Source organism: Dacryopinax primogenitus, assembly GCF_000292625.1.
Source record: "Dacryopinax primogenitus strain DJM-731 SS1 chromosome Unknown DACRYscaffold_13, whole genome shotgun sequence".
In the NCBI taxonomy this organism is placed as follows: domain Eukaryota; kingdom Fungi; phylum Basidiomycota; class Dacrymycetes; order Dacrymycetales; family Dacrymycetaceae; genus Dacryopinax; species Dacryopinax primogenitus.
This window is the reverse complement of record NW_024467210.1, coordinates 593,985-609,592: the sequence shown is the minus strand read 5'-3', so window position 1 is coordinate 609,592 and position 15,608 is coordinate 593,985. Positions and strand designations below refer to the sequence as shown.

Here is a 15,608-nt window from a genome sequence, read left to right as displayed (position 1 = left end):
GTTCACCTTAATCCTAACAGAATTTCACGGGAAAAGACGCGCAAATTCGCTGGACCGAACGGTCTGGTAGGCAACGCTCCACTTGTGAACCCCGGACAGTGGTGGGTTCTTAACCCTCGTCGTTGTGTTGACGTATATTGATCTACGTCTCAGGCTGAGACACATGGGGAGAACGGACAGGGAGATAGAGCAGCCGTTCTCAATGGGGATTGTTATGGGGAGATTGGCCCCACATAATGGTTTGATCCTGCATTTCAAACGGTAATATGCAGGTATACACATAGGGGGGAAAATCGAAGAAGGTAAAACGCGGTGTTGTTGACATGGAGGATCACGTGACTTACATAGTAAGGGGACAAGGGACCGCACCGCCGCTAATTTGCATAACGTCAGTAGGGGACCGCACTGAGATTGATTCCGCGAACGCGCCTGAATACGGTGAGTGAGCTGTCTCTGGACGCAACAGTGCTTCTCACCAATTACACAGGTACGTTCTTTGCTCTCTAACGGGTGACAGGAAACACCTACAAATGGCTAACCCCTCTGCTACTCAGAACGTCTCGATCAACATTGGGCACTCTTTCCCCGTCCCTCAAGTGTTTCTGCCTCAGATCAACCACGCGTTGATACAGCTGGAAACGGAACTCGGTATGGCAAGTATCAACGTGGAACGCGCAAAATTGTCCGTATCTCAAGCCGTCGACCATCTGAACTACGTTCGAGCCCACTACCCGACCTTCGCCGCTCCGTTCTACTACCTCCGGGAACGTGAAGCACAAGATGGCGTGAATCGAGCTTACGAACATTTGGTGCAGGCTAGGGCAGTGGAGAGAGACGTTGAGCGGCGGATCAGAGCTTTGAGAGGTGGGCCGTCGATGAGCCATGGTGCGTCTGTTCCGTCCTCTTAGTGAACGTTTCTAACACTTGTGCAAAGTTCTTACGGTTACGGATACGCTGCTAAGCACCCTGGCCCCAACTATCCGCCTCCTCCTCCCACTTGGCCTTCTTCCCATTCGACATATCCCCCTCCTTCCCAGCACGACAACTCTCAGAACGCTCTCGGCGGGAACACGATCCACATCGAGCAACACCAAAACGCAAACGACTTCGACTGCATGGCCGAGATGAAGAAATGGTTGAACTTCCTGTCGTTCGGAAAGTTGTGCGGAGTTCCTGTGTAAGAATGAGAAGAGGATGGACAAGCGGAACGTTTAGTTAGAACGGTTTGTGATGGACGCTGGGGATGGAAACATTTAACGGTACGTTCATTATCACGTCCAACGAAGAAACGATATTCTAATTAATGCACAGTTACCCTACCATGTCATATATCCGTATGCACTTTATCATGTGATAGTAGTGTCGTGAATGAACCTGTACCGAACTGAATCCAACGCTGTGGCGTTACCCCTCACGTGTGCATGAACAGAGATTATCTGCGGATTATCCAAAAAAAACTGTGTAAGTACTTCCCCAGATTATCCCAAAGCTGACGCTCTCAGAACGCCCAGGGATTATCCAGTTTGGCGCTCTTAGAGCGCCTAGGATTATCCAAGTAGACGGCAGTAACTGTGTCGATGACCTCTTTGGCTAGCCCCAGATCAGCCTGCACCGTCCGGATCATTTGCTTGTAATTGCGTGTTATGCCAATCTGTCTCACAGCATTGGAGTTCCCTTTGTGCTCGTCCAGTCTGGAGTGGGTTAAGTTGTCCAACATGCCTTCGCGTCCTCTGGCCTTCGGTCAGCCAGATTACCCTTCGTCCCTCGTCTCCGCACATACTCAACCACATCATACTCGCCTGGAGGTTCAGGAGGTTGAGAGGCTTCCAGATCGGCCTCTTGCTGTGAAAACCAGTCAGCAACTCCCTCCTCACGCACAACGGAAGGGACGATGGGACCCATTGATGGCAGGCTGTACCTGCCGTACTCCTGATCCACCTGGTACCTGCATCCATCAGCTCTCCTTAGGTCTCCATAACCCTGCACTCTTGATCCACTGGTTGACGAAGATAGAGGCTGAGACACAGGATATGTCTGACTCGATTGCCCTCCTATCATCGCATTTGGTACTCCATACCTGTAAACGAGTTCAGCTGATTCTTATGTCTCGGAGGGTTCACAGAGAAAGGCCCTTGATCTCCTCCTTGCTGGCTTGTCAAGCCTTGGCCGTTGGTCAGCTCCTGACTCGTTTGGTTATAGCTTACACCAAAAGACGGTGGCAGTCTTCCAGTCGCGTTCGCCAAGTTTCCCGGTCGACCCGATGTTGAAGCCTCAACTGGGCCAAGTAGGTAAGTGTAAGGTACCTGCCCCTGGCTCATTCCAAGCTAGAAACTCGACAGCTTATTAGACAGAATGTAAGGGTGATGGTGAGGGGAAGAGAAAACTTGGTGAAAAACTCGTCATTGTAAAATTCCCAGTCCGTGTTAATCAAAGGCGGATGAAAGTCCACGTGTACCGCCTCCATGAGCATCTCCAATGTGGCTGTCGGCGAGCATCACCACAACACCAAGAGATCACTCTTCAAATTAGCATTCTATTATTCACAAGACGGTGCTAAACTATCTCTCGTATCAGGTCCTCGTCCATTTATAGAATCTGTTCGCTTGCTTCGATGTGCCACCGCGGCCGCTTGCCTCTCTTTCCTTGCTCGCACTGTGTCCGTCTGTCTCTCGTGCGCCTCGAAAAGCTGCTCTCGGATTCGGGCTGGGTCCTCGCTGAAGATGGGTGGTCTGAGCTGATACAGCAGAAGCTCCCGAATCAGTGTGCTGTTGTGAAAGCAGAACACATTCAGGAGGAAGACTTCTTCATCCTTGTGTTTGATGGTCATCTCGCGTAACGCTGTCTCTCTATGCTCTTGTCGTCTCGGACGATGGGTTTTGACAGTGCAGAGTCCAGCGGTACAGTCATGCTGTGTTAGGGCAAGCCAGAATGTTCTGCGTGAGTGTCAGCCTACTGGGTTAGCGGAAGAAGAGCATGACATGCCATTACCTCGACAAGACGGAAACTGCTGGTTACCCGAAGTCGGGGACAGCTGATGATGCTGAGTTCGCCGATTTTGTACTCTTGGATCAGTGCAATCTCGAGCTCTTTCCCGGTTTGGTCGGTTTCCTGTAAGCGAAGTGCTTCCACGATTCATCTGACTCTTTTCTACAGTCCATCAGCGTCCGGTTTTCACTCAAGGATAGTAGTCACTCTCACTCCCTGCTTGTGGATGACAAAGCCCCTGATGGGCACGTGGTCACTGTTCGTCGCTATGGCTTTCGGGTAGCGAAGACATCGAGTCTGCGCTGGGTAGGCATCTGGCAGTTGCTCTCCTGCCTTGGTCTGGCACCAATGCACATGGTTGACAGGGCGCTGGACCGGAAGGTGGCCAGGAAGGTTGGTCGAGTTCTTCGGCATGCCCAGCAGTCGCTGGAAGATAACCTGTCCTTTGACGGCGGCTCTCACGTCATCTCCTGCTCTCACCCACTTATCTTCTGCTGCATCGTGCCACCATCCACCACTCACAATATGTCGGACTTGACTGTGATGGACAAGTGTTGTCAGGATATCGCGGCTCAGTGCTTGGCGGTTGCTCAGCATCGAGCAATGTTGAAATACGGTGTTGCTCGACTCGTAGCGCTCAGTCTGAAAGAGTAAAGCTGGCCCGTTCCTCTCCACGTGTTCCGCTAGATGGAGGATGATGTGCAGTTTGGGTTTCGATATTATCTTTGTAGCATCCACTCGACTGACAGCATAAACGAGAGCCGTCAGTGTCTCCCACAGGTCCATCTGCGCCGTATCACATCAGGTGTAAGGCAAGGGCAGGCAGAACGCACTGGCTCACCAAGTATTCGTCCTTCGCTGCAATATCTGTCTTCCAGAACACCGCCCCTGCCAGGCCAAGCAGGACCCATGCGTCTATGTACTCGTGAGGGACAGTACCATGCAGTGTACCATGGCCTTGAAGTGTTTGCCGATGAGTGACCGTCAGTACTGAATCATGTAAGCTGGTGCCAGCTTGGGCACGCACCAGCCGTCCTCGTTCAATATCGCCATGTGCATTTGTATAAGGTGGAGCGGTTGATCTGCTTTGTGTCGCCTGGACGTCAGTTTCTCCAAGCATTCTATTGTGGCCACCCATACATACTTGACCAGCCCAAGCAAGAATGTATGTAAGAGTTTGACCGGCGTAGACTGATGCACATTGAAGCCTGTGTGGGGATCGATCAGTCTCGTAGTAACACCGGACATAATATCTCACCAGGGATTCGCAACAAGGGGTTTACAGCGTGGTCGTTGGAATATGCGGAGAGGCGCTCATGAAGGATTCGCTGCATGTCTCCCTCCGAGAGTCTTCGTTCAGCCTTGAGGCCATCGCAGAGTCTACGCAGCATTGCGATGACCGGTTCAGCGAATCGATTGGCTACGCCGTGGCGCTGCCCAATAGCATCTACTGTGTTCATCCCCCGCTTCACATCGGCGGCAGTTTGGATCATTGATCGGACTGCTTGCAGTGTCTCAGCGGGTTCTCGCGGCGGGCCTATCTGAGTATTGTCAGTGCACTATCCTGTATGGGTGTTGTGGTGATGCTCGCCGACAGAGCAGCACACCACAACGCGTAGCGATGTACTCACTGGATCATGCAGCAAAGTCCGTCCATCAACTCCAGCGGAGATGCATGCGAGGAGATGCCAATGAAGTGAATGTTATAATCGATATCGAGCTCGTGTCAAGGCTGACACAAGTTGGAGAGGCATATATTGTAGTTCTTGTCCCAGAGTTTAGAGCGGTTACTGGATACATCGTCCTCCCATATCATCAATGGAATTGAGTGGATGGGTCTGCCGCCGACCAGAGTTCACCATTGGTTGGGCATCTTGTCCCGCAGATATTCTAAGGATGCTTCTCCAGTGTCAGCGGCGTGGAAGCAAAGTAGGATGAAGATCGCACTGTTAAATCGCAATTGCCCCGCCCGTACTAGCTCCACAAAGTTAAACTGGAACTCTGAGACGGGATATATCACACGCTGGCTCACATCGCCGTGCAGCACACGCTGAACAGCAGAATGTCATCACCCGTGAGTGAGCCCTCCGCAGATTCTATTTGTATCCATCTTTGTGGAATGAAGTACGATCCTCCTGGTCCCTCTGTACATGCAATCTGACACTCGTCTGCCTCTGCTCGCCCCAAATCGACTCCTGCTCCTCCGCCTCTGCCCTTTCCAAATCCTCCCACTTCACCCCTGAGCCTGCTCTCTCCGAATCTACAGCTGCTTCTTCACCTCTGCTCTCACCAAATCCACCGTCTGTTCTTCCCTCTTCTCCAAATCCACCGACTGCTGCTCTGCCTCTGCTATCTCCAAATCCACCGAAACGATCTTTACCTCAGCTCTCTCCAATTACGCCGACTCGTTCTCTCCTGTGCTCTCCCAAATCCACCGACTGCTCCTCCGCCTCTGCTCCCGGCCTTAATGGACTCTTGAACGACTCTCCTCCACATCTGCGCTGTCCAAGACCGATTGCCCTCTTCTATATCTGTGGCTGCCGGAGGTCCTTCATGTACGGCCATTAATGTAGAAGGTTATGCCTCATCTGCCATCTGCCATCCGGCAGATGGCACGGCGCCATTGTGTACACTCCAAAACACAGTAGGAGTGGTTCGACATCACCAAACGTCAGTCAAGGCTACCGAGTCTAATATGTACAGTCAACCAACGGGGAAGGGTCAGAATCATCGGCGGCAGGTTGTCAGAGCGCGAGATGAGATGACGAGGCGTGGGGGAATGGTCCCGAGGCTTCTGCCAAATCGCTGGATAAGACGGTTACACATGAGAGATGCTCACAAGGCATTGCTTGAGGCAAAGAGGGTGAGGGTTAGAGGGCATGCCACGCTTCGAATGAGGGAAAGGGAAGGAAAGAGTAGAATGGAAGGCCGTGTAGACCAGAGGCAATGACGTCAACAACAACACAAGGAGATGATCAAAATCAGATGCTGAGAATCTCTGTATAAGCAGCACTATTCAAGATAATTAAATGAACATTATTAATGTAATAAGGGTTCTACAATCATTAGTGGTATGCCATAAGAAATCATTAGTGGTCGTCATAGATCGTGAGGTGGGTACGATATGTGGGTTAAGAGTCGCCACATAACTAGCTCAATCGTGAGGGCTAATTACGCAGTAACGGCGGGCTTCTCGGCGGGGACGACGAGTCGCGGGGCGAAGCCGAAACGAGACACGTCGATGTTGCGCAGCTGGCACAAGAAGGCGTAGAGAAAAATGGGCTGGATGACAAGATCCAGAACGCCGTAGAAGACCATCTCGGATTCGGGATGTAGGACGTTGCCGCCCTCGGCGAGACACCCCAAGCAATGGGGTAGAGGAACAGCACGAAGGCCATGAATGGTACCGACCGGAGGTATACCTTGCGGACATCTGTCCCAATCGTTCCAGCGGCGACAAGGGCTGGACCCACAAGGTAGGAGATTACGTAAAGGAGCGCAGCGGTGCCGATGGTGAAGTAACCCCACTTGTAAGTAGTGGTAAGAAGGGCACCCACGAGGTAAGACACCACAAAGACGACCTCCATGAATAGAGCGCTCGAGACTTCGGCTGCGCTCATACCCGTAGTAAGGAGGACCTCCAGGACCAACAATGGCAGGGCAATAGTCCAGCCAATGTACCGTGCATACCATATCGCCCTGGTTGCCGGGTCACCAGCCTGGTCTTGATGATAGTTGCCGTAGAATTCCGCAGTAATTGGTGTGCTGCCGAGATCAGATGCCATAGAGAAATATGCTATCGATGTGGCAGTGAGAATAACGATTGGCAACAGGTGAAGGATACGCTGCGTCCTCGGACGGAGCCACATCCATGTCACCATTCCAAGATCGGAGAACATAAAGAGAGAGAAAGCGGCCCAGAGCCAGTCGGAGCCATGGGTTGTAATGCTGACCGCCGCATTTGGCGGATTGACCTCGAGCGCCTTATTGGCGCCAGTACAATTGGTGTAGTCGTAGTCGGACATTATTGATGTAGAGATGTTGGTTTTGGTCGAATACGCAATGCTCGTGGCAACACGCCCAGGAGGCTACCATGATGCTTTTATACGAGTAGGTAAACCTTGGGGATTGCACGGGTGCCGGAACTTGACCGCGCACAATTTGAATCGCAGCAGACGTCGACGTGAAAGGCGACCGTCTTTGATGTACCCCGGCGTGTTCCGCGCATCTGTGTCTCAGCCTTGAGGAACCACGTATCTCCGAGATGAATGGAGATAGGCAGCCTGCATCCAGAGCTGTTCTCCGAGCAGGCGAGGTTTCATTGTCGAGCGCTTGGCCCACGCACGCAGCAGAGGTACAGATGCCGACGACAATTTTCCTGCACAGTGACAGAGAACCGAAACAGAATCAGGGAACGTGACCAATCCAAGCGACAGACAGTCACATCAGAAGTTTTTCGGACAGTAACGCAGACCAAAAGAGACCGTGAACGTTGAGGTAACCGACGCCTGTTGCCAAGCTCTTCGGAAGCAGTCGGGCCACGTTCTCATTATGCCGTAATGTCATTTCAACCTGGCATCACGTGAGTATTTCCCCATGAGTTAACCACCGTACGCCAGGTGTTGTGAGGAGGTGGCTGTGCAAGGGTCTCCAGGAATAAGCTTCTCCGTTTTCCGTCGCCCTTGTGTGTCTGACCTGCCAACTGGACAACTATTTCTGTTGCTACGGCCCCTTAATGTTTCTCATTTCGTTCCTCGACACTATCAAGCCATCTAATCTCCTGAGAAAAGGGCTCAAGTTGCGATCTCGTATTTGCCCATGGGCATTCCCACTCACAATGCACGAAGAGCACTTTGCACGAAAGCTCCTGTGAATCAGGGAGAATGAAGGCACATCCTCCCCACGCATCTCTACGATACCCACAGGTCATCCCAGAAGCGTGGAAAGCCTTGGAAGGTACGCAATCTCGAATTCTATGCCTTAGAGGAACTTCATCAGCTCGGTTTAAGGTGTCGTCAGCTTGGAGACAGACATCGATAAAGCGGGCGCGCATGATGTTACGCCATCCAGTGTGCACCTAGGTGTGTGCTTACCTGCCCTCGCTTATGGGGCATGCCTCGCTACCGGAGAAGAGCAACCACCGACCGTTACCTTTCTCGCGTTCAGCTGGTGGACCAAGATTTATCTGCTTAGCTTCCGTAGCGGTCTCCGTCTTGTTGCGAGGATACCCCGGGAGAGCGAGCAGAACGGTCTTCCTGGAGGGGACAGAAGTGGCTATCTCCGACAACGAATGGAATCCGAGGTTGCAACGCTGTGTTATCTTCGGTGCTTCAAGCCAGAGTTTCCTTCTCCCGGCGTATGGGCATGGAACTCCGATGCCAACAATGCTGCCGGCGTGCCTTATTTGTTGGTCGATTATCTCGAAGGAGAAACCCTTGAAGTCGTCTGGAGGGACAATGTTGCTGATCGTTCCAGGATTTTGGATGACCTTGCCCTCCATTATTCAAAGCTTGCCAATCCGTTGCCTTTCTCATCGTTTGGCATGATCAAGTTCCGCTCACAAGATACCAGCGCTGGTAGTAGCTCACGAAGAACCTATCCAGAGCTTCTCCAAGCCGAAGACTTCGTCATTGGTCCCTATCTTTCAGAACCTCAGTATTCCAATGCTCCACGAGGAGAAGGTGCTGAGCTTCCGCGATACGCTGCAAGCTCGGTCGAGCAATTGTGGAGAGACTTGTGGAAGACCGAGGCCGCACGCACTGATTGGAACGATTGGAAAGAAGATCAAGAAGTAACGGACGAGGAAGTTCGACGTGCCTCTACACTGGTCCTAGAACTAATCTCTAGTCATCGACTACCCGACGAGCTCGTGAAGCCCTGCCTTGTTATAGGGGATTTTGCGTGGCGTAACATCATTTGTGACCCGTGTATGTGCTATTCTGATAATACCTCCCCGTGACCAAAACTGACACCGGGCATAGTAACGAAACGCATCGTTGGATTCATCGATCTACAAGGGATGTCTGTCATGCCAAGATTCGGCCTCGCCCGATATCCAGAAGACATTTCTACCTACTCTGCTACAGAGAGCTGGGTAACTTCGACAGGTGGTTTTCGCTGGGTGCCTCCAAGCAGTGTGGACCAAGCAACGACTATTCCTATTGGTGGTGAAATGGGCCTAGACGGATTGGCAGAACTTCGGGAGGAGGTTATCGATCATCTACGTTTCCGCCAGGAATTTCGGTTACGCCTAAAGAAGCATCATCCCAACCTCAATGACAAGTTCTGGGAAGCGTCGGAGCTACCACTCAAGATCATGTTTCTCCTTGTGCATGGGTTGCCAGAATGGGTAACCCATATAACCTGGTTGGCCCGAGAGCTCGAGTTAGCTGTACCTAACCAAGGCTCATTCATACATGTTCCGTGAACTTGAGCAATCAAGTCAAGTGTTTCGTGTTTTACATTGCTCATACGGGGTTACAGAAGTTATACGCTGTTAGTTTCGGTAATCACCTTCCTATTCTCAGCGAAATTGACGACCAGTGCAGGGAAAATCTACAGTCCTCTTATTCCTGCAACATCTCGATGAACTTGTCATAAACCTCGTCTTTAGTCGGTTCTTTATCGCCAAAGTCGACCGCGGTGATGGCTTGGGTGTCTTTGATCGCTGCTCCCTTGCCAGGGTCGTAGTTGAGAAGGAAGAGCTGCGCTGAATATCGGCCTTGCTTGTTCTTGACGCCTTGAGGTCGACAATAGGGGGCCCTGGACGTCCCTCCGCCCTGGAAGTTCGCCCAGATGTTGTCGCCGAAACTGGAGCTGGCTTTAGGGGCATCTTCGGCTATCTCGAGCCACTGAATTATCTGTTTCTTCAAAGTTTTCGATTGCTAAGACATCTCAGCGAACGACGTCTTGTTTCCCAAAGAGACTTACGGCGACGAAGGCAGCGAGAGACATTGCGATCTAGATAGCGATGCGGTAGTGATCGGGGTTGCGGACATACAACCTCGAGGTGCAAATGTGCTCATGCTTTTATCATCGCGAAAGGCCTCGGCTAGCTCCAGCGGTCACCTGGTGATATGCCGCCGTGGAAAGGTGATAGCTCAAAAGAGCTGAAAGGGGAATTTACCAGGGACTCACCGGACCGAACACCTCTTGCCATGTACTGTAAATCGCTGATTTACATCTGCTATATTTTCCTGTTACAGTCACGATGCACCTATGAAATGCGAAACCCAAGCCAGGATTCCAATCGGGTGGGCCACATTGGAACAGGCTTGACTGAATGCAACTTGATTCACGTTATCATAGCATGTCTGCCAGGGTCACCCATACCTCCACATATTCTTTCAGATGTGCTGCACACATGCTGGCAGTCCACTGAGCACGACCCTGCACTTGCTGGCCGAGATCTTTGGAGCCAGCACGGTGATAAGATACCGTAGCACCACTATGCCAGCGGTGTGTGTATCGGCGGAGATAGGAGCTGTTCCAAATGCAAAGTCTGGCATATGCTTGTCACTTCTGGAAGCGCAGACACGTCGTCCCTGAACGTCGCGACCACATTCACCTGTAGCGCTCGTTCCTTCCTTTAGGGTATTGGGTGGAGCGATCATGTTGAGTGAGCATGGGTGGGCACCTCTTGTTGAGGTGGAGGAAAAGGCCTGCAGCAATTAATATCATTGTTGGCACGTTATCACGTGAGAGTTTCCCCATGAGTTAACGAGTCTTTAGTATTGCTACACTACGAAGACTGCATTACATTATTGGTGGGTGTACAGGTCATTAGTGGTCATGAGAAATCGTGAGAGGAATACGAGTAGCAGATGTTTTCTCTATGCAGTCGCCGCCGGCTTCTCGCCGATAATGGTCTCGCGAGGGGCGAATCCAAAGCGAGCAATGTCGATGTTGCGGAGCTGGAAGATATAGGCGAAAAGCAGAACGGGCTGGACGAGGAGGTCGAGAATGCCGTAGAAGACCATCTCGGAATCCGGGTGAATCACATTACCGCCCTCGGACAGGCCCCATGCGATCGGGTACAGGAAGAATAGGAAGGCAACAAATGGCGCAGTGGTGATGTAGACCTTGCGCACATCCGCACCAACATGGCCAGCAGCGATGAGGCCGGGCCCCACGAGGTACGAGATCACGTAGAGCAGGGCAGCGGTACCGATGGCGAAGTAGCCCCACTTGTATGTCGACGATACCAGAGCACCTACAAGGTAGGATACGACGAAGACGACTTCCATGAACAAGGCAGCGGATACTTCGGTCGCGCTCAGCCCAGTCGCGAGAAGAACCTCAGCGACCAGGAGAGGAAGCGAAAGAGTCCATCCGATGTACCGCGCATACCAGATCGCACGAGTCGCCGGATCTCCGGCCTGGTCCTGGTGGTGGTTGCCGTAGAACTCGGCAGTGATCGGTGTGCTGCCGAGGTTGGACGCCATCGTGAAGTATGTCACCATCGTTACTGTGAGGATGACGATTGGTAGGAGGTGAAGGACCCGCTGCGTCTTGGGTCGCAGCCACATCCATGCTACCATACCAAGGTCGAAGATGGTAAAGAGGGAAAAGGCGGCCCAAAGCCAGTCGGAGCCGTGCGACGTAATGTCGATCTGCGCGTTAGGCGGATTGATGTTGACTGCCTGATTGCCGGACATGGTGTATATGTCGCTCGAGGAAAGGGAGAGTAAAGTAATTTTGTTGGCTAATGGAGTAGCTCAATGTGTTGACTTTGGAGTGAGGAACCAGCGGGAAGGGTTGCCCCCCTTTTATAAGCGAACTTCAACGAGGGATGACGACGCCTATGACCTCTACCTCGGGTTGAAGCAAGCGGATTTGTCATCAACATGCTGTCGACATTGCGGAGAAGCACTGTGCGTGACTTGGCGCCGACCGGACCATCCGTCGTTGGAATGCGATCCACGCAAGCGCGGCTCGCGTGGGTCCTCGGTCCTCCGGTTTTTGTGCCGGTGTGGAAGGAGGGAATGACGTCAGATATTTGCATAAGCGCACAGATTGGCTTCGGCCAACCGAGTCACAGGCTTGTTGACAATACCGATCGCATAAGCCCCCATTTTGTGACAATCGAATGACGTATTTTCTTTAAGCGGAACGGCTGTGCTGTCGGAAGCAATCGGAATTTTAATCCGCCGAATCCCGTCAACTTCTCTCTCTCCTGGTTGGTTGGAAGTACCCTTGTGACTCCGGAGGCATTTGTATGTCCCCGCTTCGTCAGGCCTGGCCTCTCTTCCACCCGCCCCACCGCGAAGAACTCACGTGTGCTGACTGAGCTTTGCTTCTCTCTGCCACTTGATTCGCTTGGTGGAACCTCATTGGCAAGCCCTCATCATGACATTCCCAAGCTGAGTCGAGTAGACCATCCGCTCTCTTCCTCCGACGGATGGCGCAAACCGGGCGGATCACACTGCGGCTCAGCCCGCCGCTCACCGGTCGCTGACCGCTGTTGTTTTTCGGCCTTCCGTATCTAGATCTCAACGTCGGCGTAGGTCTCAAACCACTCCGGGCGTCTCCTGTGATCTTCTGTGTCTTCTTTTCACTTTTTTGGTTGTCTAGTCCTGACTAAGTGGGCTGTTCCAATGTCTTGAGTTACTATCTAAGGCGAGGCACTGCGCAAGCCTTTGCAATCTGGCCTCGTCAGCTGACGTTCGATGCTGACCCACGACATTCTTCTGTTATCGGACGTTCCCCCTGCAAGCCCGCCCATGTCACCATCCCCACGACTCATACTCGTATATAAGATGCTGGGGCAGCTGTTTTCCCGGTTTCCTCAGCAACCAGTCAACCCGCGTTCTCAAAGGTTTTCAACCTGTCACCCCAACACAGCATACCGAAAGAAAATAATGACCGGCAATCAGGCACTCGAGGTTAACCCGCCCAATGCACAGATTGACATCAACACCAACGGCTCGGACTGGCTGTGGGCGGCTTTCGCCCTCTTCATGTTCAGCGACCTCTGCATGATCAGCTGGATGTGGTTCCGCCGCACCGCTCAGCGCGTCTTCCACCTCCTCCCGATCATCATTCTTTCCATCGCGTCGGTCGTTTACTTCACCATGGCCGCCGACCTTGGGTCGACACCGATCACTGCTGAGTTTTACGGCAACCACCACCAGACGTACGCCGGTGAGCCCGCTACCCGTGCCATTTGGTACGTGCGGTACGTTGGATGGGTCTTGACAATGCCCCTCGTCACCCTTGCGGCCCTTTTGACGACCGGATTGGCAGCAACCGAGGTTTCATCGACCCTGTTCATGCAAGTTGTCGCCTTCGTCAGCTTCCTCGTCGGAGCCCTCGTATCATCGACTTATAAGTGGGGCTACTTCACTTTCGGCACTGTAGCGCTCATCTACGTCGTCGTTCAGCTATTAGTTCCTGCTCGCGTTGCTGCAGGGACCATCGGCGACGATGTTCGTTCTATCTTCACCCGCTCGGCCGCGTGTCTGTCCTTCCTCCTCATGCTCTACCCCATCGCCTGGGGATTGGCTGATGGAGGCAACGTCATCACCTCCGACGGCGAGATGGTCTTCTACGCCGTCCTCGACATCATGGTGCAGCCCGTATTCCTCTTCGCTCTGCTCTTCCAGCTTCGGTCGATTGACGTCGCGCGGTTCGGGCTCGCCCCTCGTCACGTGATCGTTAACGAGAAGGCTGCTGAGGCTGCATAAGCAAACATCGACAGATGATTAGCGCCACTGTATCGATTTGCCCCTTTTCCCTCACGGCTTATCACGACTAATATTGGGAAAGGCGGGATGGAGCGCTTCGGCCTCTGCTGCCCTTTCACTCACGCCCCTAATGTTGATAATTACGATGCAGTAATGTATTGACCAAATTCTGTTGTCATTTTCATTCGACCAGAACGGTCGGTCGGGCCTTGAAGCTTCAATCCAGCAGCGTGCTGTTCCCCTCACTTGTGTGAGATACCGTTATCGTCTGAGTGTAATGTATCTACCTCTGATGCCGTGTCACAGACGGCGCACAATGGGATTTACCAGTTGGTTACCATGCTGGTGGACAACTGAGAGATTCCACTTCCGAGGAAAGCGTGGGTCTGGCTACAGCGCACTGTTTCTCGTCGTTTGCAACCGCTTTGCAGTGCTGGACAAGAGCGCGTAGGCCATCGAGACTCAATGGATGACATCCCGTATCTGCGTGCCCCACGCAGATACGCAGAACGCGGCATTTGCTCATGCCGGGCCTCCGGATGCACATTTTCGGACTCCGACCCTCATGCAGATGCAGCCAGGGTTCACACAGATTTGTTGTGTGCATGAGGGGGTCGACCCCCTCTCACAGAATTTTTCATGCAAGTAGACCCTCACAGACACATTCTGCTTGTGTTCCCCAGGCTGTGCCACATGCCCTACATTACAATCTCCTTCAAGGCTGTGTGTCTCCTCTTCTCAATAACAATCATGGAGCCAACACAGGAGGATGTCTACAGCTCACACTCTCCTTCTTATGTCCCCTCAACCTATCCAGATCTCTCTTCCACCATCCTGCCCTCCTCTCAACTGTCTCAATTCCCTCCATGTGCAGCCTCATCTTTCTCCAACTATTGAGCCTCCTCCATGAACAACATATGGAACTGCATTCTTGGCCTGCACCTCAATGATTCCCCATCTTGTGTGCCTCCTCAGCCTGCACAGCCTGTGCTGCCCACCAAACGTAAGGTGCAGCTGACCAACAAAGAAGTACCAAGCCAGAAACACATCAGCAAAGGCAGGACTCAGGGGTCGAAGGGGTACAGCAAGGCAGAGCTGTCCAAATTGCTTGATCTGGTGGAGGAGTGTTGTCCCATCAGATAAGATGACTGGAGCAAGATCCTTGCAGGCATGCAGTGCTATTGGGCTGATAACATGATTGCAGTAAGGATGCAGGACAGTATCAAGCACAAGTTTTTTGATGTACATTGCTGCACCTCAGGTTGCACATCCTTTAGACTGACCAACTGCTAGCTTGTGCATGCTCCTAAACCCACAGGCAAGGGTGAAATGAGCAAAGTGATCCAGCAAGTGAAAGTAGTCAACCTTCTGATTCAAAATGAAGTTGAGATGGGCAACTTGCAAGATGACAATGGGGTGGATGACTCAGAGGGTATTGATTGGCCTGCATCAGACTGTGAAGAACATTCCCAGGCTGTGCAGTCTACTTATTTGACCCAGGTCACCAACACTCCAAGTACCATGAGCAAGGTGCTGATCAAGCAGCACTGTCACATCAAGGAATTGCCCAAGTCCTGCAACCAATTGGACTATCTGGGACTTCTCTTGAACATTCAAATGGCCTTTGATCCTCAGGCACAGGCTGAGCGCACCATCTTCCAGAGCAAGATCACCACTCTCCAAGCTCAGCTGCATGACAAGCAGCAGGAGCTTGTTGACATCTCCCAGGATAAAGACAAGATCATCAAAGGGCTTCATGTGCAGCTCCTGGAGGATGTGCGTGCCCACCTTGGTGTCCAGCATGAACTTGATATGACCAAGGCAAGGCTGGAGTACCAAGAGCAGGTGAGGACCATGATGATGGGTATGGGTAATATGGGCACATGGTTTGTGCAGTCTATGAATGGCCCTCCCCATCCAGAGGCTGCACAGCCTTGA

General features: G+C 52.3%; 7 protein-coding genes across 7 annotated transcripts; 4 read left to right on the top strand and 3 right to left on the bottom strand.

The window, feature by feature from the left end:
• Nucleotides 1–8: 8 nt before the first annotated feature.
• DACRYDRAFT_23252 (uncharacterized protein) lies at nt 9–1,385 on the top strand. Its single transcript, XM_040773174.1, has 5 exons — nt 9–101; nt 154–302; nt 361–889; nt 935–1,259; nt 1,312–1,385. The coding sequence occupies exons 3-4, from the start codon at nt 531–533 to the stop codon at nt 1,179–1,181; spliced, it is 606 nt and encodes a 201-aa protein (XP_040627232.1). The 5' UTR covers nt 9–101; nt 154–302; nt 361–530; the 3' UTR covers nt 1,182–1,259; nt 1,312–1,385.
• Nucleotides 1,386–1,498: 113 nt separating this feature from the next.
• DACRYDRAFT_109072 (uncharacterized protein) lies at nt 1,499–4,478 on the bottom strand (the record flags this gene model as incomplete). Its single annotated transcript, XM_040768802.1, has 7 exons — nt 1,499–1,730; nt 1,781–1,842; nt 1,879–1,938; nt 3,199–3,771; nt 3,827–4,067; nt 4,130–4,193; nt 4,244–4,478. 7 exons carry the CDS (start codon nt 4,476–4,478, stop codon nt 1,499–1,501), a joined length of 1,467 nt encoding a protein of 488 aa, XP_040627231.1.
• A 1,488-nt stretch (nt 4,479–5,966) lies between these two features.
• On the bottom strand, nt 5,967–7,417 carry DACRYDRAFT_95612 (heat shock protein 30; the record flags this gene model as incomplete). Its single annotated transcript, XM_040777308.1, has 3 exons — nt 6,345–7,417; nt 6,200–6,303; nt 5,967–5,997 (listed from the first exon to the last, which is right to left on the bottom strand). The coding sequence occupies exons 1-3, from the start codon at nt 7,008–7,010 to the stop codon at nt 5,967–5,969; spliced, it is 801 nt and encodes a 266-aa protein (XP_040627230.1). The 5' UTR covers nt 7,011–7,417.
• A 446-nt stretch (nt 7,418–7,863) lies between these two features.
• DACRYDRAFT_117343 (uncharacterized protein) lies at nt 7,864–9,412 on the top strand (the record flags this gene model as incomplete). Its single annotated transcript, XM_040770363.1, has 3 exons — nt 7,864–7,941; nt 7,995–8,912; nt 8,967–9,412. Exons 1-3 carry the CDS (start codon nt 7,869–7,871, stop codon nt 9,410–9,412), a joined length of 1,437 nt encoding a protein of 478 aa, XP_040627229.1. The 5' UTR covers nt 7,864–7,868.
• Nucleotides 9,413–10,695: 1,283 nt separating this feature from the next.
• On the bottom strand, nt 10,696–11,712 carry DACRYDRAFT_23250 (heat shock protein 30). The gene has a single exon (XM_040773173.1). It carries the CDS (start codon nt 11,640–11,642, stop codon nt 10,818–10,820), a length of 825 nt encoding a protein of 274 aa, XP_040627228.1. The 5' UTR covers nt 11,643–11,712; the 3' UTR covers nt 10,696–10,817.
• A 1,062-nt stretch (nt 11,713–12,774) lies between these two features.
• DACRYDRAFT_23249 (heat shock protein 30) lies at nt 12,775–13,851 on the top strand. Its single transcript, XM_040773172.1, has one exon. The coding sequence runs from the start codon at nt 12,846–12,848 to the stop codon at nt 13,668–13,670; it is 825 nt and encodes a 274-aa protein (XP_040627227.1). The 5' UTR covers nt 12,775–12,845; the 3' UTR covers nt 13,671–13,851.
• Nucleotides 13,852–14,616: 765 nt separating this feature from the next.
• DACRYDRAFT_16845 (uncharacterized protein) lies at nt 14,617–15,608 on the top strand (the record flags this gene model as incomplete). The annotated part of the gene is made up of 2 exons (XM_040771234.1): nt 14,617–14,673; nt 14,964–15,608. The coding sequence occupies 2 exons, from the start codon at nt 14,617–14,619 to the stop codon at nt 15,606–15,608; spliced, it is 702 nt and encodes a 233-aa protein (XP_040627226.1).

What these genes read in the sequence shown, in the direction of transcription:
- DACRYDRAFT_23249 (XM_040773172.1), top strand. Translation starts at nt 12,846, where the DNA reads ATGACCGGCAATCAGGCACTCGAGGTTAACCCGCCCAATGCACAGATT.
- DACRYDRAFT_23250 (XM_040773173.1), bottom strand. Translation starts at nt 11,642, where the DNA reads ATGTCCGGCAATCAGGCAGTCAACATCAATCCGCCTAACGCGCAGATC.
- DACRYDRAFT_23252 (XM_040773174.1), top strand. Translation starts at nt 531, where the DNA reads ATGGCTAACCCCTCTGCTACTCAGAACGTCTCGATCAACATTGGGCAC. An exon ending in CCGTCGATGAGCCATGGTGC is followed by an intron (nt 890 to 934) that starts GTCTGTTCCGTC and finishes ACTTGTGCAAAG; the next exon opens with TTCTTACGGTTACGGATACG.